General features: G+C 41.7%; 2 protein-coding genes across 5 annotated transcripts; one reads left to right on the top strand and one right to left on the bottom strand.

Moving 5' to 3' along the window:
• Positions 1–186: 186 nt before the first annotated feature.
• On the bottom strand, positions 187–3324 carry gpatch11 (G patch domain containing 11). Of its 3 annotated transcripts, none has more exons than XM_044215010.1 (8): positions 2839–3324; positions 2024–2250; positions 1894–1935; positions 1687–1807; positions 1491–1581; positions 1126–1248; positions 782–863; positions 187–577 (listed from the first exon to the last, which is right to left on the bottom strand). In XM_044215010.1, the coding sequence occupies exons 1-8, from the start codon at positions 2898–2900 to the stop codon at positions 522–524; spliced, it is 804 nt and encodes a 267-aa protein (XP_044070945.1). In that variant the 5' UTR covers positions 2901–3324; the 3' UTR covers positions 187–521. The 3 variants fall into 3 exon arrangements, with proteins under 3 accessions (XP_044070945.1, XP_044070947.1, XP_044070946.1); XM_044215012.1 differs by lacking the exon at positions 2839–3324 and adding an exon at positions 2614–2685; XM_044215011.1 differs by lacking the exon at positions 2839–3324 and adding an exon at positions 2511–2684.
• Positions 2794–21947, top strand: heatr5b (HEAT repeat containing 5B). Of its 2 annotated transcripts, XM_044214990.1 has the most exons (36): positions 2794–2924; positions 3405–3567; positions 3652–3863; positions 4529–4637; positions 4813–4962; positions 5639–5810; positions 5916–6073; positions 6164–6458; positions 8068–8223; positions 8517–8767; positions 8927–9038; positions 9147–9299; positions 9392–9491; positions 9690–9799; positions 9888–10051; positions 10280–10455; positions 10626–10731; positions 10832–11022; positions 11258–11417; positions 11653–11842; positions 12077–12246; positions 12338–12485; positions 12573–12752; positions 13040–13291; positions 14210–14391; positions 14509–14577; positions 15612–15791; positions 15892–16132; positions 16296–16532; positions 16933–17060; positions 18161–18305; positions 18503–18775; positions 19174–19398; positions 19539–19690; positions 19831–20044; positions 20700–21947. In XM_044214990.1, the coding sequence occupies exons 2-36, from the start codon at positions 3442–3444 to the stop codon at positions 21005–21007; spliced, it is 6195 nt and encodes a 2064-aa protein (XP_044070925.1). In that variant the 5' UTR covers positions 2794–2924; positions 3405–3441; the 3' UTR covers positions 21008–21947. The 2 variants fall into 2 exon arrangements, with proteins under 2 accessions (XP_044070925.1, XP_044070926.1); XM_044214991.1 differs by lacking the exon at positions 2794–2924 and having other exon boundaries at positions 3430–3567; positions 6164–6413.
• The last annotated feature ends 91 nt before the right edge of the window (positions 21948–22038 follow it).

Here is a 22038-nt window from a genome sequence, read left to right on the forward strand (position 1 = left end):
ATAGGATATTGAAATAATAATAATAATAATTTGAAGACACATATAAACTCACAATTGAGCACCGCATACAAATTAGAGAGTTAGGGAGTATAATGACATCTTACATTTTGTGAAGTAAATCAAACCCAAAGCAATTTATTGTATTATAAGTAGCTAAAATAAAACAATAGATAAGATAACAAGGAATAATTCTTAGAACATTTAATGAAAACACAGGTATGCAATTACTCTTGAAACATCGTCTCAAAAATCTTTTCAAAATATAAATATTAAAAAAGGTATCCTAAATTCCCCACAGTATTTCTAAATGTAATGAAAAATTCAAGGCCGCCACCCACAAACAGCATAAACAGTGATGTCCTTCCAGAGATGGATAGCAGATTCAAATGGGGATAAGAAATAAACATTCCTCCAATTCTGATGAGCGTGATGAGCCTGTTTCACATTGTAAAATGCTGTCTGCACTCGCTTACACATGCAACGTTTCCAGGGTTCAAACATTTGTAACTGCTTTTTTAAGTTCATTCGTGGTCTGCTGCTGTATCCCCGGGACAGTTAGAGCACAAGTCCTCTTCATCTGTAAAGAAAAAAAGATATATATATATATATATACACACATATATACACACATATATATATATACACACATATACACACATATATATATACACACACATATACACACATATATATATACACACACATATATATACACATACATATATATACATACACATATAAAACTACAGCCATGTTGTCATCACTCTGTCATCACTCTTACCATTATAAGTGGTCCCACACCATATGCAGTAAAAATGGATTCCTCTCAAATAGGACGTCAAAATTTGCAGTTTGTCAAAGGACTGTAACAGAGAGACACATATCGAATACACTTTAATTTTAGTCTGAATTAATCAACACAGAATCCTACAAGACACATTCATCACACCATATGCCAGTATATTAACTATGTGCTATACACTTGCAGAATGTGCCTGTATGTTGGTCTTTGCACCAAAATGATAACATATTACCATACATTTATTTGATTTGAATTTGATTTTGGGTCATATATTAGGATTACACATTATATTACTAAATTATCAAGGTAAACTAAATACTAACGGTTAATTCCACAATCTCCTCCTCCTCCTCATCCTCTTCCTCCTCCTCCTCCTTAAGACCATCTTCCTCGCCATCAATCTCTGCTTTAGGCCAGTACCAGTCTTCCCTGGGGACAGTGATGCCCTGAAAAGACAATTCAGCCAAACAATTCACACACCGAAAACCCCAAGTGCTGTTTCTACACTGTTGTAGAGTGAATTGTCGAAATATGATGATGGTTGATTTTGGGTTGATTTTTTTTTTTTGTGCATTAATGCATGGCAATTTTCCTGGCAAGTTGGAATTTATTCCCACTGCAGAGAGACTGAATAGAGATCTGCAAAAACAGCATCAGCACTGCGAAGTACTGATGAGCCTGTGCTAACCTTCTGACTGTCAAGCTGCTCACAGGCACACTGACTCCTTCTGAGATCTCCTTCGATCTTTCGCTCCTCTCTCTCTGTCCTTACTCTTGACCTGGAATGAAAAAGCACAAGAATACACACAGAATATGAAACATTTGTATTATAGGAAGGGCCAACGTTTAGAGGCATGGTGCATCTCATATACAGCAAACTTCACCTAAAATCCTCCAGAGATTTGGTCTCATTCTGTTGTTTGGCTCGTACTTTCTGCCGATAATGTTCAAGTTCCTCCTCAGCTTTTCTTTTCTTCACCTCCTCCATTCCAATGCCACCTCTGTCTGATTTAGCATACAAAGTATATTCATACTGTAAGCCATCAGTTGGATTGCCAAATACACTTTAAATTTAAGAAATTTATGCCCACCGGTTTTAATATTTAGAGGAATTGGATCAACCCTCCCTGCTCCTGAAGAGGTAACAGAGATGCACATTAATACAGGCAACAAATGCAAAACAGGTTGAAAATAAGAGAATTCACTAAGGAGGAAACTTGCCCTGCTTCCCGAGGCCTTGGCCAGCTTTGTAACCCATTTTCTGCAGAAGTGCAAATCCCTTGTTCTCATTGCTAATGGAGTTTTGTAAAGCTGCTTCTCTACTTTCCTTCTCCTGCTCCTTGAAGGTCTTCTGACGGTTCTTGATGTTCGTCTCCTTTTGCTGTGTCTCCTTCTTCAATGCTTCTTTTACCCGCCTCACCATGCTGACACCTGGTTTCACATCTTGTCTGACAGACAGAAGAACATAGAGAAAGTTATTGGGCTAAGACAACACTGATAGCTATTATGATAGCAATGACTCCCACTTCTATATTTTTACAACTGACACTTCTTTGAAAATCCCCGAATTAACGTTAATTTTATAGGACTGACACCACAGGGCAGTAAACTAACATACATAATGGTTCCCAATATAACGACACCCTCAGGTTTTAATACTAAAACCCTCAGGTTATTTAATAATAACAGTAGAATCGCTGAACGTTACATTTTAGTGAGAAATGCATCAGACATATAGTCCTCGTCCTCATCAGACATTATAAGCGCGCAAAAGACAAAAAATGTAGAAAAGAACAGATACAGCGCTTAACTAATTATCCGGTTATGCGTTTGTATTTGCTTCACTGATGTTTGGTTCGTTCAAAGATATATTCCGAGTAGCTACAAAGTACACAATAAGTATACAGTTCCGGTGCTTTTGACAAGTAATTCAGAAGATAATACTGACTTTGAGTGCACAAAGTCAACTGGAAAAATATGATACACATAATGTGAAACAATTATTGACAATTATGTTAAAGCAGTATTTTCTCTACATTATTTCCTTGGTTTCACATCGGGCAAACGTTAATGCGACACCACCGATACTCGTCGTCATTCATCCTGGGTTATCGAAACACAGGTAGGATGAACAGTTTGGTTAAATATATTCCGTATTTCAGCAAGATGTTGTTGCTAAGGCGTTTTAAAAGATGACGATAGATAGCTAACGCTCAGTTTGAGTGAGAGTGTGTAGCCGGAGTTTAGCTTGTTCCTCGTACGAACTAGCTAGCTTAGGTTGCTAACCAGCTCGCCTATCAACAGCTGGAAGCAGGCAGCTGTCAACACAGAACAGCAAAGTGTTACGCTTCCCAGCGTTGACATGTTAGTTTGCTACATTTTATACGACAAATAAGCACGGATTTAAAAGCGTCTAAAGCCGTGACAGCTGCTATAATTTTATTAATAAAGTCATTGCAAGGACGGTAAATGTCCACAGATCTTTAGTAACTCAGGTGCCGTTATAATGCTTTCTAGGTGATAATCTGATTGGATGAAAGGGCGAATATTACAGAGGAGACATCTACTGACAAGGCACCCTCCCCCCAATATAACATTGCAGAGGTGAGGGTGTACAGCACTGTTAAAAGGTCCTCGCCATGGAGTTGGCTCACAGTCTGCTGCTCAACGAAGATGCCTTGGCCCAGATCACTGAAGCAAAGAGGCCTGTCTTCATCTTCGAATGGCTCCGCTTCTTGGATAAAGTTCTTGTGGCAGCAAATAGGGTGACTATTCAGATTTTGGCATTGTTTTTCTCAGTGGGTTTCATTAGAAGCAGTTTGTGACTTTGTTGTGTGTTTGAATGGCAGGTGGATGTGAAGGAGAAGCAGAAGAAGCTGGTGGAACAGCTGACGGGACTGATCAGCAGTGCCCCTGGACCACCAACAAGAAAACTGCTGGCCAAAAACCTTGCTACCCTCTACAGCATCGGCGACACCTTCACTGTTTTCCAGACTCTGGATAAATGCAATGAGATCATCAAAAGCAAGGATGACACACCTGCGTACTTGCCAACAAAACTGTAAGATCCCATTTAATTGCAGCAGTGTGTATTTTCATTGGCTATTTTTTTAATACAGTCACTGTGTATATACATATTCTGCTTGAGATTATACACATTTGCATTAAGATATAAGCTGTTCGGCACTGATTTCAATGTTTCAGGCACATACTGTAGGCCCACCTTCAAGGGTATTAGCGGTTTAGCCAAATGTTAATCTGCTGAATGACATTTCATGTTTAAAAGGGGGATTAAGTGTACATGAGCAGATATTATGCTGTGTTTCTTGCTGGTATTAATGGACTCTTAACAGTGGTTGAAGCTGCATCAGTGTTGTCCTGCAGGGTTTTAGCCATCATTCTTTCATACCTGCTTGTTTCTGTACAGACTCAGGGGGACTGAGAGCCACTCTGCTACTCCTGCACTGTTGTAGTGCAGATAATAATGTCTTTGGAGCATTGAGATTGAATGTTCTTAAGAGGAGACTTATGTAATGAATGTGAGAATATCTGGAATTGAGCTGCCACAGTTATGGCAGCTCAATTTTAAGAGAAAATCAATTTTATATGCTCATTTAAATTATTCTTAGTTCTAATCTGATTATTACATTGCATTGTTAGTTAAATAATTTAAAGAGAACTATAATGTATACTTTAATTTTAATAAAACAGTAACTTCTCTTGCAGTGCTGCAGTGGCATGTGTTGGGGCTTTTTATGAGAAGATGGGCAGGATGCTGGGAAGTTCCTTTCCAGACACCATCAATAATCTTTTAAAGGCATTAAAGAGTGCAGAGGTATGCCTTTTTAAGAGTACAAAATTGTGAAATAGAATGCAGTTTTCCATTGTTTTATAGCATAAATGTATTTGGTCAAATTGCACAACAGTAATGGCTAACTAAAGAGATTTATTATTCAGATGTGACATTTATTTTAATCCTCCTGTTTTCACCTTTACCTTTGTTGCTCTAGTCCCAAGGCAGAGGAGAGATCCTTCTCAGCCTGCAGAAGGTGCTCAGTGGACTGGGTGGAGCTGCAGCTTCATGTCACAGAGATATCTACAAGAATGCCCGCTCTCTCCTCACAGACAGGTCCATGGCCGTACGCTGTGCCGTAGCAAAGGTTTGTCTAAGAAAAATGTCTAATGGAGCTGTGAAGGAGTTAACAAAAGTAAATTAGATTTAGTAGGTGTTTCCCCCTCCTGCTGAATGTTTGTGAAGGTCCCTTGCACTGGTGGAGGATTCTTAGCATAGACCCGACACTACATAGTGTAATGTTCAAACCTTTTCTCTCAAAGAAAAACTTTGCTTCAAAAATTAGCAGCTTTTATGTTCTTAATTTGTTGAGACCTTTTTGGGGATCCTCCAGCAACATCCAAGACTGCACTTCCTGCTCCTGCCATATAGATAAAGGGACCAGATGGTTTCTTGTGATCATTGTTTAGGCAACAATCAGATTTTTCCAAGTAGGAGATAAGTAAAGCAAAGCCATGTCAGTAGGAGCACTTCCACCATTAGAAAAAAATACTACTGATACACATATTTGCTATGTCATGTTGACCGAACTGTTGCGCAAATCTCCTCCCTATTGTGAAAGACAATTTCCTGTTTAGAAAACATGACAGTTATACTATATACGGTACAAGTTGACCAGTATATTGCAAGGATATGTATAAACTAAGCATTCATATCGTTTGTATGCATCATCGGTATGTCTATAATAAATTAGATGTTTCCTGTACATGCATAATGTAGATGTTAGTAACAGGACTCCATCTTTATTCTTCTTACCTGATCAGTGCCTGTTGGAGCTGCAGAATGAAGCAGTATTCATGTGGACCACAGAACTAGAGAACGTGGCCACTTTGTGTTTCAAAGCCTTGGAAGGATCTAACTATGGTGTTCGGGTAGCAGTGGCCAAACTGCTGGGGACAGTCATGGCCACTGCCCTGATGCCCAAACAAGCAGCTGGTAGGTTAAAGAGTTGATTTGTGTAGTTTATTTTTGGTTACTATCATGTTAAATAGACTAGCTCACCGCTTTTGTTCTTCATGATCTCAATACTTTCTTCCTCAGTGATGCGTCAGAACGTGAAGCGGGCCACTCTGGAGGAGGTGCTGGAGCTAATGGCCACAGGCTTTCTGCGTGGTGGATCTGGCTTCCTGAAAAGTGGAGGGGAGATGTTGAAGGGGGGAGGCTCTGTCAGCAGGGAGGTGCGGGTGGGCGTCACACAGGTGAGGTGAATTCTCAAACTTAACAAGAATCTGAGCGTGCGTTGTCTTATTCAACCACTTCACACGTGATCTTTCTTCCATCTTCCTCAGGCCTATGTTGTGTTTGTGACTACACTTGGTGGTCAGTGGCTGGAGCGCAACTTTGCCACATTCCTGTCCCATGTTTTGGACCTAGTGTCTCACCCACGGGCCACACAGACACATGTTGAGGCTGTGTACTCACGCCGCTGTGTGTCCTTCATGCTACGCGCCACCCTGGGGGGCTTACTTGGAGAGAAAGCACAAATTGCAGCCGGCAAAGAAATCTGCCAAGCTATCAGCAAGCAAATGAGGGCTGTGGGTAAGGAGGATGGGGGGGAAATATCACGGTTCAGAGCATTGCAGAGTAAGTACTCATCCATTATTATCACTTTTAATTCACCCTTGATTCAGTTTCTAAAATTCTTGCATGGTTGCCGCTTGTGTTGTATACGGAGATGGGTTTTCTTTTCTGTCTTTAGTTGTGTGCGGAGCTGGCTTTCCCTATTTCTGCTTTCCTTCTTGCTTTCTGCCTTTGATTCTTTTGGATCGCTCTCCTCTTTCTTTGCATTTCTTTTTCACCACAAGCAGCATCATAATGTCAATAACATTATCCATTGCCGGCTCAGCATTTGAGTTACTCATGCTTGCATTATTGCATAGCCTCCATGGCTGTTTGCCTGTGAACTCACATTCTGTTATTGCATTACAATCCCTGAGGAGCAGATAACATAACTGTTTCTGACTGTTGACATCTGGCTTACACCAGCAGAAAAACTGCATGTGCCACTAAATTCACTGACACATAGCAGAAACAAGCAATTTCCCCCCACAGCAACAAGACATAATATTTTGTCCATCCATAAGTTTGTCCATCATTTAGTTTTGTTGATTTCAGTTCCTCCAAATTTCAATTTTTTTTCTGCTTTACAACACATCAATAATTTTTATAATCACTTTATCTAATTCAAAAAGGATGATTCTTACTCTGATTTGCTTTGCAACCTTTACACTGATGTAAACTATGTCGAACATACATTCTTTTGTTCATATTGATGTTAAAACAGAATTTGAAAAAGATGTTGAATGTCGGTGTCTCTTAAGATGTGGTCCTGGGCTCTTCACTATACTTGCTGCTTGTAGCTTTTCCAACAAGCTGGATCTGTGAGACTTCTTGAAATTAGACTTTGTGAAATATCTATGCTAAAAGTAACTTGGAAATGTTTCCTGGAGACATGATGGGAGTGGGACCTCCTAGTGTATGTCCCCCTCTTTGTTCTAGAATCGGTTCCCAGTATCCTAAGTTGTATGGAACGTGACTGCTACCGTTTAAGAAGCAGCTTTAAATCTCTTCCTAAAGTCATTTAAGTGACTTTTTCCTTTCCTATGATCTGTCTTGACTGTTGCCTATTTAGAGCTCTAAGGATTTAAGTTCATCAGACAGGTTTATCAGTGATTTACTTGAATTCAGATAAAGTTTTAGTGTTTTTCTCTTTTGTCACTTTTATCCTTTAATATAACCATAACCATTGTTTACTGTATTGTACCTTTTCTGTATGAAAATAAATCCTGAGAGCTCTGTGTTTGTAGCATATTGCAGCGTGCTCCTCAGTATTTTGAAGGATTCTAGTGCTGCAGTTACAAAACTTTGCAGACTGATGATGTGTGACAGCAATGCATGGACTAATATGGCCAGCCAGTTAGGTTATTACAGTGTATATTTATGTAACATGTCAGAGGATTATAATTAACTTTGTAAATCTGACAAAAAAGTACCTTGTTTTGAGAAAAATCTCAATCTAAGTTTCACTTCAGTGCAGGTCACCTTATCCATCAATGCTATGCACATTCTGAATTAGTAACATATTATTATATTTTTAAGGATTTTTGATCTTGTTCAACTTTTTTGAATTTTATGCTGACAAACTCTTCTTGTTCATCTCTCTTTCTCACATTTTTGCCACATGTTTTTCCAGAGGCAGTTGTGAATGACATCAGTGGAGAGAACAAGGCAGGGGCAGCGGATGTCTCTGCCAGTCAGCATGTTATGGTGTGTGCCCTAAAAGAGCTGGGCAGTCTAGTTCAGAGTCTGAGTGCCACAGCTTCACCACTCATTCAGGAGCCTTCTATAGGTGAGACACACAAAATATGAAATGGGACATTTGCTTAATTAGCCAACTTGTATGACATTGGGCAGCATCTTCTCTAACTTTGGTGATGTGTTATTAATATCTGAGTATCAATTAAGCAGAATATTAGCTGCTAACAGCAAATCTTACATCCACTTCTTTTACTGACTGAAATACATAAAGTGCTCACTATATGCAATTGTTATTGTGAATCAAATAAATTGGAATATCCAGTCAGAGTGAATGTATTTAGATTAATTCACAACTTAAAACATATTCCATATCCTCTTCCCCAGGACTTCTTGAAACTGTGACCTCAGTGCTGCTGCACCCAAGCATGGCAGCTCGTTTGGCGGCTGCATGGTGCTTGCGCTGTGTTGCCGTGGCGCTGCCCTATCAGTTGACCCCACTGCTGGACCGCTGTGCAGAGAGAATCAACAACCTGAAGAGTTCACCTGAGGCTGTGAGCGGCTACAGCTTTGCGATGGCTGCTCTGCTGGGAGGCGTACACCAGTGTCCACTGGGTATCCCCCACTCCAAGGGCAAGGTTTGTAGCCTCAGAATGTAATCTTATTGGTTCCTTCTCTTGTATATCTGTCAGTTAGGTCTGTCTACTTATTTTAACCATGATTCACCTTTTGCACCAGCCTCATTGATTGCCCTATATAGATTTAAACATTGAATTGTCTGTGCTCTTTTCTTGTAGTTGGTGGTGAGTATAGCTGAAGACCTCTTGCGGACAGCTGCTCAGAATAGTCGACTGTCCCTGCAGCGCACACAGGCTGGATGGCTGCTGCTGGGTGCCCTCATGACTCTGGGTGAGTCTCCCAAGCATCTCTCTCTTATCTCTTGGCTTTGATTTGTCAGCAATACTGTCTCCCTCTCGCTCACTGACAACATTGCCACCACATTGTGTTCGTGCCCAGGTCCCTCCCTCGTGCGCTATCACCTTCCCAAGATGCTGCTGCTGTGGAGAAACGTGTTTCCTCGCTCCCAGAAGGAGCTGGAGGCAGAAAAGGCCAGAGGAGACTCCTTCACTTGGCAGGTCACCCTGGAGGGCCGAGCTGGAGCACTGTGTGGTAAAGAAACGCACCTCGCTGTATACCCGCACATGCTCTGTAATGTTAGCGGACACAATTCTGACCAACACTCCTGTTCCTTTTCTCTGTAGCCATGCGTAGCTTTGTGGCCCACTGTCCCGAGCTGCTTACAGAGGATGTGATCCGTAGATTGATGACTCCCATTGAATGTGCCATGACCATGATGTCTCAGTGAGTGTGATGCTTTTAAGTATGATTGTCTTTTGACGATATAAAGACAGAGAAGTTTTTTTGTCTTTGTTGCAGGATTTCAGGATTTTCGTACACAAAGTTCAGTCATTTTGTCATGTGTTATAACTATTTCCTGCATTTCTTGCATTGTTTTCAGATGATAAATCTAATGATTGTGATGTTTTCTCGTTCTGTCAGTGTCCCCGCCATCATTAAGGTCCATGGTGCTCACCTGAAAGCAAGTGCAGCGATGGTTAGGCTCAGGTTGTACGACATCCTGGCTCTATTGCCTCCCAAGACCTATGAAGGTAGCAACGCAGTCACTTCTGCATTTTTTTCACAGACGTTAAGAGCATTTGTGGAAGGTGCTTTAAAAGCAGTAATCTTCTTGTGTAGGCAGCTTCAATGCCCTCCTGAGGGAGCTGGTGGCAGAGTTCACTTTGACTGACAACTCGGCCAACACTACCACCTCCTTGCTCCGCTCTCTCTGTCACTATGACGACAGTGTGCTCATGGGTTCCTGGCTACAGGAGACTGACCACAAGTCCATAGAGGATCAGGTAAGTAAAATCATCAACGAAATGTAGAATCCAAAATATAATTTTACGATATATTTTAAGAATAAATGTAAACGCGTGTGTGGTTGGTTTTCTACAAAGTATATGTGGAAAGAGATTCTTATTATCTTTTGTAAAGTGGTTAACAATAACTATCTGTAATTAACATTATCCATTATTATCTGATGTCTTGGTCACTGTTGATACAACTGTGTGATCGTTCCTAAACAGCTGCAGCCCAACAGTGCGTCTGGCAGCGGAGCTCTGGAACACGATCCCTCCTCAATCTACCTGCGTGTCCCTGTAGGCGAGGCCATCCCAGGGCCTCTCCCTTTGGGTGTGTCAGTCATCGACGCTTCAGTGGCTCTGTTCGGTGTGGTTTTCCCCCACGTCTCCTTTAAACACAGGTGAGAAGTTCAGTTGTTGCTGTGGGAATTTTGGGAAGTGGTTTTAAAATTTGCAACATGTCAACATTTTGCATTATCTTATCTTTTTGTGATGTGTTTACAGTATATTAACTGTTGCAAAGCTCTTTGTGGCATGCTTGTTTGACTACCTGACTTCGCATGTGATTCAGGCTGCAGATGCTAGACCACTTTGCAGAGTGTATAAAGCAGGCTAAAGGAGTTCGACAGCAGGCAGTCCAACTTAACATCTTTACTGCAGTGCTTAGTGCCCTCAAGGTGAGAGAACTTGCTTCATATCCTCTTAAAACAGGAATATCATGTTTCATTATTCAGGTTATGAGTAATAATGTATCTCTTCCTTCCTTCCTGACTGAAGGGTTTGGCCGAGAACAAGAGTACTCTGGGTCCTGAGGAGGTGCGTAAGTCTGCCCTGGCCCTGGTGATGGGAGCGTTGGACAATCCCAACCCCATCCTGCGCTGTGCTGCTGGAGAGGCCCTGGGCAGGATGGCTCAGGTGGTGGGAGAGGCCACTTTCATCGCCAGAATGGCCCAGACCAGCTTTGACAAGTAAGCATTTCATATCTGTATTATCTGTGTTTTTTTTGTTTTTTTGTTTGTTTTTATTCTTATTATTATTTCTCTTGTTAAGATCAAGGGAGACATGGTTTTTATTGTAAGTCAAAGATGTTCTCAGGAAGATAAAAGTTTCAGTCTTTGATTGTCCTCATAATCTATCTGGCTTACCTCTTTATCCTTTGATTTAATCATGTGATCCACATATCTCTTCCTCCTCTATTTCCAGACTGAAGTCGGCCCGTGATGTGGTATCAAGGACGGGCCATTCACTGGCTCTCGGCTGTCTGCATCGATATGTTGGAGGAATTGGCTCAGGTCAGCACTTAAAGACCAGTGTCAGCATCCTATTGGCTCTGGCTCAGGACGGATCTTCTCATGAGGTCCAGGTACAGTGAATTATTAAGGAGGAATGGATTTTAAAATTCACCCATAGCTGAATGAGAATAGGAGAGTTGGAGTTGTCTGAACTTTAAGTCTAAACTGGATATATAGTTTGGTTTACATGGATGAACATGTGTTGTTTTTTCTATTGTATTTCATTTCAAAAACACCAAGCTTTGTTTCAGAATTTGTGCTTTACACATTACTAATTCAGATACTCTCCATCCATTCTTTTATCAGACATGGGCTCTGCACTCTCTGGCTCTGATTGTGGATTCTAGTGGTCCCATGTACAGAGGCTACGTGGAGCCTACACTGTCCCTGGTGCTCACCCTGCTCCTCACTGTGCCCCCGTCTCACACAGAGGTGCACCAGTGTTTGGGCCGCTGCCTGGGAGCTCTCATCACCACTGTGGGACCAGAGTTACAGGGTAACAGTGGCAGAAGCCAAATCACAAACCTGGTTGTATTACTGTGACTCTCTCTTTCTTTAAGTCGTGTAAATGTTATATACCCTTTCCCAGTCAGCAGGTGGCAGAGTAATCAATTTTAACCCAGTACAGGCTACTGAAGCAGACTTGAAGACATACTCTGTATCCTCTAAGTGCTAAAAAATCCTGTTTCTTTTTGTCTCTCTTCATAATTGGTGTCATTGGATTTGCTAGGAAATGGAGCCACTATTTCCACCATCCGCTCGTCCTGCCTGGTTGGTTGTGCCATAATGCAGGATCACTCTGACTCCCTTGTGCAGGCAGCTGCCATCTCATGTTTGCAGCAGCTGCACATGTTCGCACCACGCCATGTCAACCTGTCCAGCCTGGTGCCCTGTCTCTGTGTAAGACATGAGTTTTAGACTAGAAGTACGGTAGTTATAGTTTGTCGTAATCTTAATCCTCATTTCCTACTGTGCTATGGGATCCCTGCAGGTGCACCTATGCAGCTCTCACCTATTGCTGCGACGTGCTGCCGTGGCCTGCCTGAGACAGCTTGCTCAGAGAGAGGCTGCAGAGGTCTGTGAGTATGCCATGAGCCTGGCGAAGAAAGCAGGAGACAGCAAAGACAACACTACAATCAGTGAGTAAAAATCCTGAACCTGACAAAAGCATTCTGTTTATTCAGGATACCACAGTGATGACTTTGTTGACTTTGTTCCTGGTTTAGATCTGAACATCACAGAGACCGGTCTGGAGGGCGTTCTGTTTGGCATGCTGGATAGGGAGACAGACAGGAAGCTGTGTTCTGATATCCATGACACACTGGGACACATGCTGTCGTCTCTTGCTGTGGAAAAGCTCTCTCACTGGCTGAAACTCTGCAAGGATGTCCTGGCAGCAACTACAGGTAAATCTACAAAACAACAAAATATGACCATTTTCTGTCTCTAAGGAAATTAAAGCTTGAACAGAACACAAAGTATCACACAAGTCAAGTTTATTTCTACAGCCCAATATCAGTTTAAATGTTTTGTGAGCTTGATAGGCTCAGCAAATGATAATTCATGTTAGAAACATTCCTGTCTAGTAAAGTGAAAACAAGCACAAACAATGAAGTGGGCAATACTTAAGTTGTTGGACTAAATCTTCTCTTTTAAAGCTTTGTGTCATGAATGTGTCCCTCTCCTTATTCAGATGTAGGAGGAGCTGTCGTATTCGAGGTGGAAAAGGATGGGGAAGACGCAGAGAAAAAAGACGAGATGGACGATGACACCATGTTCACAGGCCTGGGCGATGATGACAAGTCCAAGCCCTCTGTGGCGCCGCGCTGGGTGACGCGGGTGTTCGCCGCGGACTGCTTGTGCCGCATCATCCTGCTGTGCGAGAATGACAAAGCGCACTTTGACCTGGCAGCTGCCCGCTCTGCACAAGCCAAGAACCCCAAAGGTAGCATTCACCATGGTGCCAGAACAGAGTAGCTCAGAGTTCACTTCAAGGATTTGTGATTGATTTATGCCTCCTGTGATCTCTTGTCTGTCCTTCACCTTGATTTTCTGAAGTCACATATCAATATTAAAACTGTTGTTTACATAGAGCATAAAGAACATATTCTCCACCAGCTGTTTTAAGCACAGATTGATGAGGTTGCCGGTAAATTAAATGTAAATTTCAGTTTGTTTTTTGGTTTATATATCTTTTTGCGACCTCCAGGCAGCTCAAGTGTGAGCTGCTGAAAAAAGCTCATTCGTGTGCCTTTATGTAAAGATGGAAGCTAGAGATGAGTAAGCAAAAGTGGGAGGGATCTTTTTTTCAATGTGACAGATAGAGGAGCCAGTATTTATATAAGCTCCTCCGAAATAAGGAAGCATTCTACAGGCTAGACAGTAATAGCACACAAGCAGCTAAGCCAAATTTAGTGACTGGGATTGAGTGGATGGTTGGTCTGCATGTTGTTGTGTCCAAAGGTGCACTTCAGCTAAAACTCAATTAAATCTCAGACTCAAAGTCAATATCCGTCTCTTTCGAGTCACTTCAAGCATACGCTGAAACTCTAAAAACTGATTTGTTATGTCCATCTGTATTTAATCTTCAATTCAGGAAGGAAGGTGTAAAAAAAGCAAACACAGAGACCTTGGAGGAGGAAGTTGTGCCTTCTTGTTGATGTGCAACCCATCACAAAGGATTACTAAAGCAAATTTTAAATGATGACTGGCAACTGTTGAAATTAACAGAAATCTGTTATAAATTCGATTTTCTGAGTGATTAATGTGGCTGCTCACTGAGGTCACATTCCTTACAATGATTATAAATGCATTTCTATGCCTCACACAAGCCATATTTTTCCTCCCATCTTTGTCCAACCAGAAGATCAGCTGGTGCTCCATTTGTCTGACCTCATCCGCATGGCCTTCATGGCGGCCACAGACCACAGTAACCAGCTGAGGATGGCTGGCCTGCAGGCTCTGGAGGACATCATTAAAAAGTTTGCGTCCGTACCAGAGCCTGAGTTCCCAGGGCACGTTATCCTGGAACAATACCAGGCCAATGTGAGTCAAAAACCCGTTCTATTCCATTATGCTGCAAAAATCCAAAATTAATAGTGACACAGCCAATGTGAAAGAAATTAAAGAAGTGAACTTTGTACCAATCATGTATGCATTTAGGTCGGAGCTGCCCTCAGACCTGCATTTTCACCTGATACACCGTCTGACATAACAGCTAAGGCATGCCAGGTAAGACTCCCTACTTTGTTTACTAAAGTTTAGAAGAAATGTTTTACCAGCTAAAAATGGTTACATACCATTTCATTTCATAGCCCTGTGTGTGCACTGCAGACATGCAGAGATGCTATTAGCACCTAGTAGCCAGCTCTGTTTGTACTGTAACATTCTGCTGAACAGCTCTTATATATATTTATATATTTAGATGATGTTAGAGGCTTTTGTAGCAATGCTACTGCAATAGCAGTTAATTACCGCTGCACAGTGAGTCATCATCCTCTTAGAACTCAGCAGTGTCAAATTTTCTGCCTTAATGCTCTTAATGCTTTGACTTATTTGACTGATGTGAAGAATGAGTGACAGTGGAAAATATCAAACATGCCTATCAGCGGTATTCTTAAAAAACACTTTTCTCTTTGACATTCCCCTCTGGCTTAGAGCTTTTGCCCACTGAGACTATTTCTGTTCATTCTGATGGCTGAAAGCTTGATCTCAGGGTTTCTCTTTCCTAAAGAGAATGATTAACTTAGAATACCATAGAAAACAAAATAAATATCAATAATACCTAGTATCCTCAAGGTGGTAGAAGCAAGTATATGTAATTAAAAGAGCATTTAATGCATACCTGAGGAACTGCAGGGTCACATGACATGATCTACAGAGAAATGTAACTATAGTTTAAATAAGCAAACAGGTAGCAAGGTGGCTCACAATACATTTGCATCAAAACACATTTTTCCTTAAAGAAAGCCTTCTCAGACTCCTGCCCATGGCTGCCTGACACTTTAATAGCAGTTCTCCTCAGAATGATGTAATCTTTTAAATGTCTGCTCCACTTGTACAGCCCTAATACGTCAGTACTGTTTATTAATAACTGTTCTTTGACACCCCCTTTAATGGCTAATCAACCTTGAACGCTCTGTTATTCAATGTAGGTTTTTAATTTTTCTCAAGCCTTGTAAGAGAAATAATAGCTAAAAGGCTATGGGTGCTGGAAACTGTCAATTAGTTTTACCATGTATTACCTTGACCCCTCTATGTGACAGGTGTGCAGTACATGGATTGGTAGTGGCGTGGTGAGTGACCTCAATGACCTGCGGCGAGTCCACAACCTGCTTGTGTCGTCACTGGACAAGGTGCAGGCTGGGAAGGGCTCATCCAGTCAGCTGTACAGTGAGAGTGCCACCACGATGGAGAAACTGGCTGTGCTAAAAGCCTGGGCTGAGGTGAGACTGAAGACCCTTAGAGCACTGCCCTATATTTGTTATACTACAAATGATGTACATAAGAAATCTGACTATACACATATATGGCTTTCTTTCTCAGGTGTATGTGGTGGCGATGAAGATCAAGAAAGAGGCTGAGTCTAAGCCTGCCAAACCAGTCCGAAGTGGAGACGACGACGAGGATGAGGACGAACTGGGTGCCAGCGTGCTTCCACCTGACAGCCTCATCATTTTGGTGCAGCCAGAGCTGCCCTCGCTGAGCCGCCTGTGGCTGGCCATGCTGCGAGACTACGCTCTGCTCACTCTGCCTGCTGAGTTTTCCAGTCAGCTGCCCCCTGACGGTACAAGACAGATCTACCTAATGCAGAATATAATCTAGAAATGTTTTATTTACTCTTGGACAAATCCGGATCAAATCTCTTCATTTGCAAAAAATTTCAAATCACATTTTAAAGTAATATGGGTCAAACAAGTCCTTTCTCATTATTGTGTGTCTGTGTTCAGGTGGAGCGTTTTATACTCCAGAGACTATAGACACAGCAAGGCTCCACTATCGCAGTTCGTGGGCCCCTGTACTGCATGCTGTGGCCCTGTGGCTGAGCAGCACTGGGTTCGGAGTTGTTGAAGAGAAAGAAGAGGTCCCCTCAGCTCCCTCCAAGGCTCCTGCCCTCCCTCAAGGAGCCTCCTTCACCACAAAGACCTTTGAGGAGTCGGTCGAAGACAGGATGCATCTAATGTTAGGTAAAGAGACATCATTTGTGGGATATAGATTCATGGTGCTGTGTTTTTGTTCCTTGTGAACGCCTCATTAAGAAAACCTGTACTGATGTATCATTAGTTTGGGTTTTTTTGGTACAAGACTGTGTGAACAGAGACGCCAGTCCTTTACCTGTTGGAATTTCATGTCTTTGTTGTAATTGATAGGCTCCTAAAAAAATAACACCCCTGATATAGTATTCTTCTTCTAAAAACCCAAAATTAAAAGAAGCAAGGTAGAACACTTTTTCATAGCAACTGCTTTTTGTTTACCTTACAGCCATGGATCCACCTCGCCTCTGCTGACAGTAAAAGGGTGACGGCGTATAGAAAAAGAGAATAGCGTGAACACACCCTAAGTGCATTTTTGTCTTCTGTCTCTCAGGTGTCAGTATAGAGTTTCTTTGCTTCCCCCGGCCCGAGGAGCCCATTGAACATGTGATGTCCTGTCTGCAGGCCCTGTTCACTCTGCTAGAATCTCCATGTGCAAAGACCCATATCGCACAGGACCAGGTAAAGACACAAGTCAGAGTGCAGAAATGACATACAGATTGTAAGGAAGAGAGATATGGTGGAAGATTAGTACCACTGTCCTAGAATTTGAAATTTGTTTAAAAATGTTATACTGAATAACACATTCAGTATAACATTTGAAATCAAATATATATAAAAATAATAAAACTCTGATACTGCTGAAATTTGTATCTGCATTTTAGAAAACAGAATTTGTATTTGCTTATTTGGATTTTGGAAACTGTTTCAATTTGCAATTTAAAAAATGGCATTACTGTCATATGTTAACAGAAATTTAACCACTGAATGAACCAAAATGATAAATTCCAACTGACAGAGCGTGAGTTCCTGTGGGTGGCTTTGTTGATTGCAGGTCTACTTTGGTAAAGTATCACATAAGAAACAGTGGATTTTATGCATGGCCTCTGTTATTTACACCTTGCAGTAGTTATTTCATTGTTCTAGTTCAAGTGATATATTTACCAGTGACTGATCACCACCTTAGTGCAAATATCTGGTAAATACGACAGGGTCACGTGATATTTACGGATTTTACAAGGTGACAAGGGTCTCTCCAATGCTCCATTCAACAATTGACTGCCCCCAATGGATAATGGGATACTGAGGGCTTCAAAGGATACATGGATTGTGTCCTACAAATTCAGAAAAAAGAAGGTTGTGTTTCTCGGCTGCATTTGATGGAGCCTTTGAAATGGGACAGGTCTTTGCTGGCTAGAAGTGACCTCAGAGGACTTCAGAGGATCCAGCCCCTTAAATTGGGACACAGAAAGTGTCTCTCTGCTGCTGCCACACTGTCATTACAGACTCCTGTCACAGACTAGAACCACATACTACCTTTGCGTTCATGGGAGATCATTCTCACTTTTAGCCTATTTTATATATTGGTAAAGATTTTCTGTTCATTGAATAGCAAAAAAAATGTACTTGAATTTCTGTTAACATATATAGTATGAAAGTTGCTTTTTTTGAAACTTTGTGTAAAACCCATTTACTACTAAAAAAACAGACATTATGAATATCAATGTTCATATTCCTAGTGTTTGACAGTGGCATTACTCTAAATGTTATTTCTGTTGTAGTTGTTGGCGGTGGAGCTCCTAAACGTGCTCCACAGGCTGCTGCTGACCCGGGATCCTCCTGCTGTTCAGCTCCAGGTCACTGCTGTCGTACAGGAGACCATCAGGGCTGCACAGGACCATCTGCAGCGTCAGAGGACCAGCAAGGGTCAGGAACTAACACATTCTACAGGCTCAGCCTTGTTTACATTACATTACACATGAAACACTGTTATATTCTCAAAACTCACAGTGCCTGAACAAAAGAGTGTTCATATCAGTAATTAGTCAGTTTTACATTCATAGTAAAGTTGTTTCAATTATGTGGCTGTTTGAGTGATCTAGGTCATTGTGTTCTTGGCTTAGGCAAAGAGGAAGAAGGCGAGAAAGACTCTCAGCCCAGCCTAGGGGAAGGAGGAGACACAGGGGAGCTCGTCCCTGGCAGGTCTCTGGTGTTTGCAGCCATGGAGCTGCTCGTGTTCATCCTGGTCCGCCACTTACCACGGCTTAATACACGTGTGAAGGAGTCACCCAGCCATGTGCCTCTCAGGCCTCAGCGACTACCTGAAGAAAGTGCACGCCTGGTGGCACACACAGTTTCCATCCTGGCAGAACTGCCCTCGCTCTGTTCTCCTGCTGGTGAGGCCCAAGGCAAACTGCAACAACACGCGCGCACACACACACACACACACACACACACACACACACACACACACACACACACACACACACACACACACCATGAAAAAAGACAAATATGTACAATCATGGCACACATCGATAGAAAGTCTCTGTTCCAACTTGGATGTTTTATTTAGAACTATTGGCCTGCTTGCCCTGCATTGTTCAGGTTTGTGTATGCTAATGATAAATTAAACTCATTGACGAGGCTGTTTCTTTGTGGTTTTCAAGTGATCAAATGGTATAAACTTCTATATGCATTTCTGTGAGATTAAGGGTAAATATGAATGTTATTAGCATTGCAAGGTGGTGTTCACTATGAAATGATTTCTCACAGTTTCTTTTCAACTTTACAGGAAGCATGACCATCCTACCTACTGTGCTCTTCTTAATCACGGGGGTGCTGAGGGAAACTGCAGTTAAGACTGCTGACAGCTCGGTGCCTGTGCCCGTGTCAGCTGCCCTGCAGGGTATCAAGACCATCATCACCTCCCCACTGGCCCGGGTGGAGAGCATGCAGACACAGTGGACCGGCCTCGTGAGGAGCAGCCTGGCATCTGTACTGGAGCACTCCCAGCCAGGTAAGTAAATACACACACACGCACACACACACACACACACGTTTGACCGTGACCTCTGGCCTTTCTGTGGAACGGACAAGAAAAAAGTATGACATCATTATTCGCTGACAATATGCATGCTTGTTTGTGTATTTCTGTAGATGAGTCCAGGCCTGACGTGGATGAGGTCAGTATGTTGACAGCGATTACACTCTTCCTGCTGTCTGCCAGCAATGAACTCGTTGGAGTAACCGTCCTGCAGAAGGGCTGCATGGACCGCTTCCGAAATGCCCTCAACTCTAGTGATCCCTGGGTAAGCACATATGTATCCAAGCACAGCTGAAGTATGAGAATCTCAGCCTGGACGAATTTTGAATGCGATCAAAGGGTGAATTAGACTTTCCAGACGTGTGTGGCCAAGTTAAGTGAGTGATTTCATTCTTTTTGCCACAGGTTCAGGCACGGTGTTACCAGCTGCTGTTGTCAGTGTTTCAGCACTCCAGCCGTGCCCTGTCTACTCCGTACATCCACGCTCTGGCTCCACTCATGGTGGAGAAGCTGAAGGCAGTGGAGCGCAGTCGGCCCGGGACTGCTGCCGAGCTGCAGGCTGTGCAGGAGGGCATCCGGGTCCTGGAGAATCTAGTCGGCATGGGTGAGGAGCAGAACCGTAAGTATGCCTCTACCTAATGGGCCACTAAAGTGCCATATTTGTTCCATTAAAGTGTTTAGCTCCATTAAAGGAGGTCTCTTAAAGTATTTAGCTCAGCGCCTTTGGATGTGTGCTGTCAAAGATCAGAGCAATAGCACATTAAATGCTAAATTTAGAATCCCTGCACTGGTTTACTGTCAGTTTTACTATTGATTTGAACTTTATGCTGTATTATATATTCTATATTATTTATTCAAATTTAATATTTTGTTATCTCAATGATCTTGTTCCTGCTTCTTCTTGTTTTTATTTCCCTAGTGAAGCAAACTGCACTGCATACTATAAAAAAGTTGATTGATTTCATATTTGAGTTATATTAAACTACGGTGTATTGTAGGTTATTCCGTGTTCAAACACTTTCTTTAAAGGGTTATTTGAGATGCAGCTTGTGTTATGCATCACATATTGGTGGTATTCATTTATTTTTATATTTATTGCATTTAGGGCTGCAACTACCGATTTATTTTCATTACCAATTGATCTGCCGATTATTTTCTTGATTAATCATTTGGCCTATAAAATGTCAGTAAACAGTAAAAAATGTCCATCGCAGTTTCCCGGAGTACATGGTGAAGTCTTTTTTAATGTTTCATTGTTTTTATGTGTTTAATAGGGGTGCAATTGCTGGCTCTTCTTGTACCAACTCTTGTCTCCTACCTTTTGGATGAAAATGCCATTTCTTCTGCGCCCCAAGTCTCCAAAGGCCTGCATGATTTTGCCCTTCAGAACTTAATGCGGATTGGCCCGCTCTATCCAGCTGCCTTCAAGATAGTAATTGGTGCAGCACCTGAGCTTAAAGTCCGTCTGGAATCTGCTATACGGGCCAACCAGGCCAGCAGCAAAGCCAAAGCTGCAGCCAGGCAAACTCAGCCGACTGTGCAAGCTGCACCAACCATCAAACTCAAGACAAGCTTCTTCTGAACTCTCCAAAAATGCACTGTACACTCTCACAGACTAATTTAATGTCGTCTTTTTTGATTTGTTTTCTGTCAACAGAGTACCACATGTCATGTCTGTATCAACTACTGTTTCTTAAGTGTATTTATTTATTCTACATCTCACCATTGTTTTTCGATGTATGAGAACTGTTCTTGAAGTCAAGAAGGCAATTATGTAAATATCATTAAAAAGCCTTTGAATGTTCACTTTAAAAAAAAAAGCTCACTTTAAAATTTGTAGGAAATTTGATTGTGTGAACGTATCATTTCTGGACTTGATGCACATTTATAAAGGGAGACAATTTACACAGTTTACATATTTTTTCAGTAGGTTCTTTTTTCCTGAGCCTTTTGTCTGGCCATCATCCCTCACTATCCAAAAGTTGATTATGTTACTGTGCCATTTTTCTCTCTGTGATTTTGCTTCAATATGAGCATGGCAGTTTTTTCCCCTTTAGTTTCCGATCATGCACGTTTGTTTAATGGAGCTGGTTTAGTATATGGCCTTAGGGTCTGTTGATTGTTACTGATGGTTGTTTCTTTTTTTGAAAAGGTGTTTTGCTCTTAAATTATGTTGTAAACATTCCTACTACAGAAATTACTTTTGATCATTATTTTGAGCCCAGAATGAGATTTTATTACAACACTTTGAATATTAAATAGCAGAAATTGAAATTCTCACAGAGACATTAATTGGTCTGCTAATAATTGGGGGAATACTACATAAGTGAATGTATGTGTGCATATCATACATATTGTTGTATTGCTTATGATTGATTTTTGATCCGTATCAGTCTATGTGTAATAGCTTCATGAATAGGTGAGTAACAGCTGCCATCATAAATTGGCTGATTTGTTGACATGGCCCTATGTAATATCCCACCCTCATTTCTTTGAATGTGAATAAAGTTGCTTTGACTGCACTGTGGCTGTATTTGGTTACACGTTTTTAGCCGATGGTTGAACCCAGTTTGGGGAATAAATACTGATCAGGATCTGTAGCACGGATGTTAC

This window comes from Siniperca chuatsi, linkage group LG11 (assembly GCF_020085105.1).
Source record: "Siniperca chuatsi isolate FFG_IHB_CAS linkage group LG11, ASM2008510v1, whole genome shotgun sequence".
Classification (NCBI taxonomy): domain Eukaryota; kingdom Metazoa; phylum Chordata; class Actinopteri; order Centrarchiformes; family Sinipercidae; genus Siniperca; species Siniperca chuatsi.

What these genes read in the sequence shown, in the direction of transcription:
- gpatch11 (XM_044215010.1), bottom strand. Translation starts at nt 2,900, where the DNA reads ATGACGACGAGTATCGGTGGTGTCGCATTAACGTTTGCCCGATGTGAA. An exon ending in TGTGAAACCAAGGAAATAAT is followed by an intron (nt 2,251 to 2,838) that starts GTAGAGAAAATA and finishes TCTGTCTGTCAG; the next exon opens with ACAAGATGTGAAACCAGGTG. An exon ending in AAATCTCTGGAGGATTTTAG is followed by an intron (nt 1,582 to 1,686) that starts GTGAAGTTTGCT and finishes TTTTCATTCCAG; the next exon opens with GTCAAGAGTAAGGACAGAGA.
- heatr5b (XM_044214990.1), top strand. Translation starts at nt 3,442, where the DNA reads ATGGAGTTGGCTCACAGTCTGCTGCTCAACGAAGATGCCTTGGCCCAG. An exon ending in GATGCCCAAACAAGCAGCTG is followed by an intron (nt 5,811 to 5,915) that starts GTAGGTTAAAGA and finishes TTTCTTCCTCAG; the next exon opens with TGATGCGTCAGAACGTGAAG. An exon ending in ACAAGTCCATAGAGGATCAG is followed by an intron (nt 10,052 to 10,279) that starts GTAAGTAAAATC and finishes GTTCCTAAACAG; the next exon opens with CTGCAGCCCAACAGTGCGTC.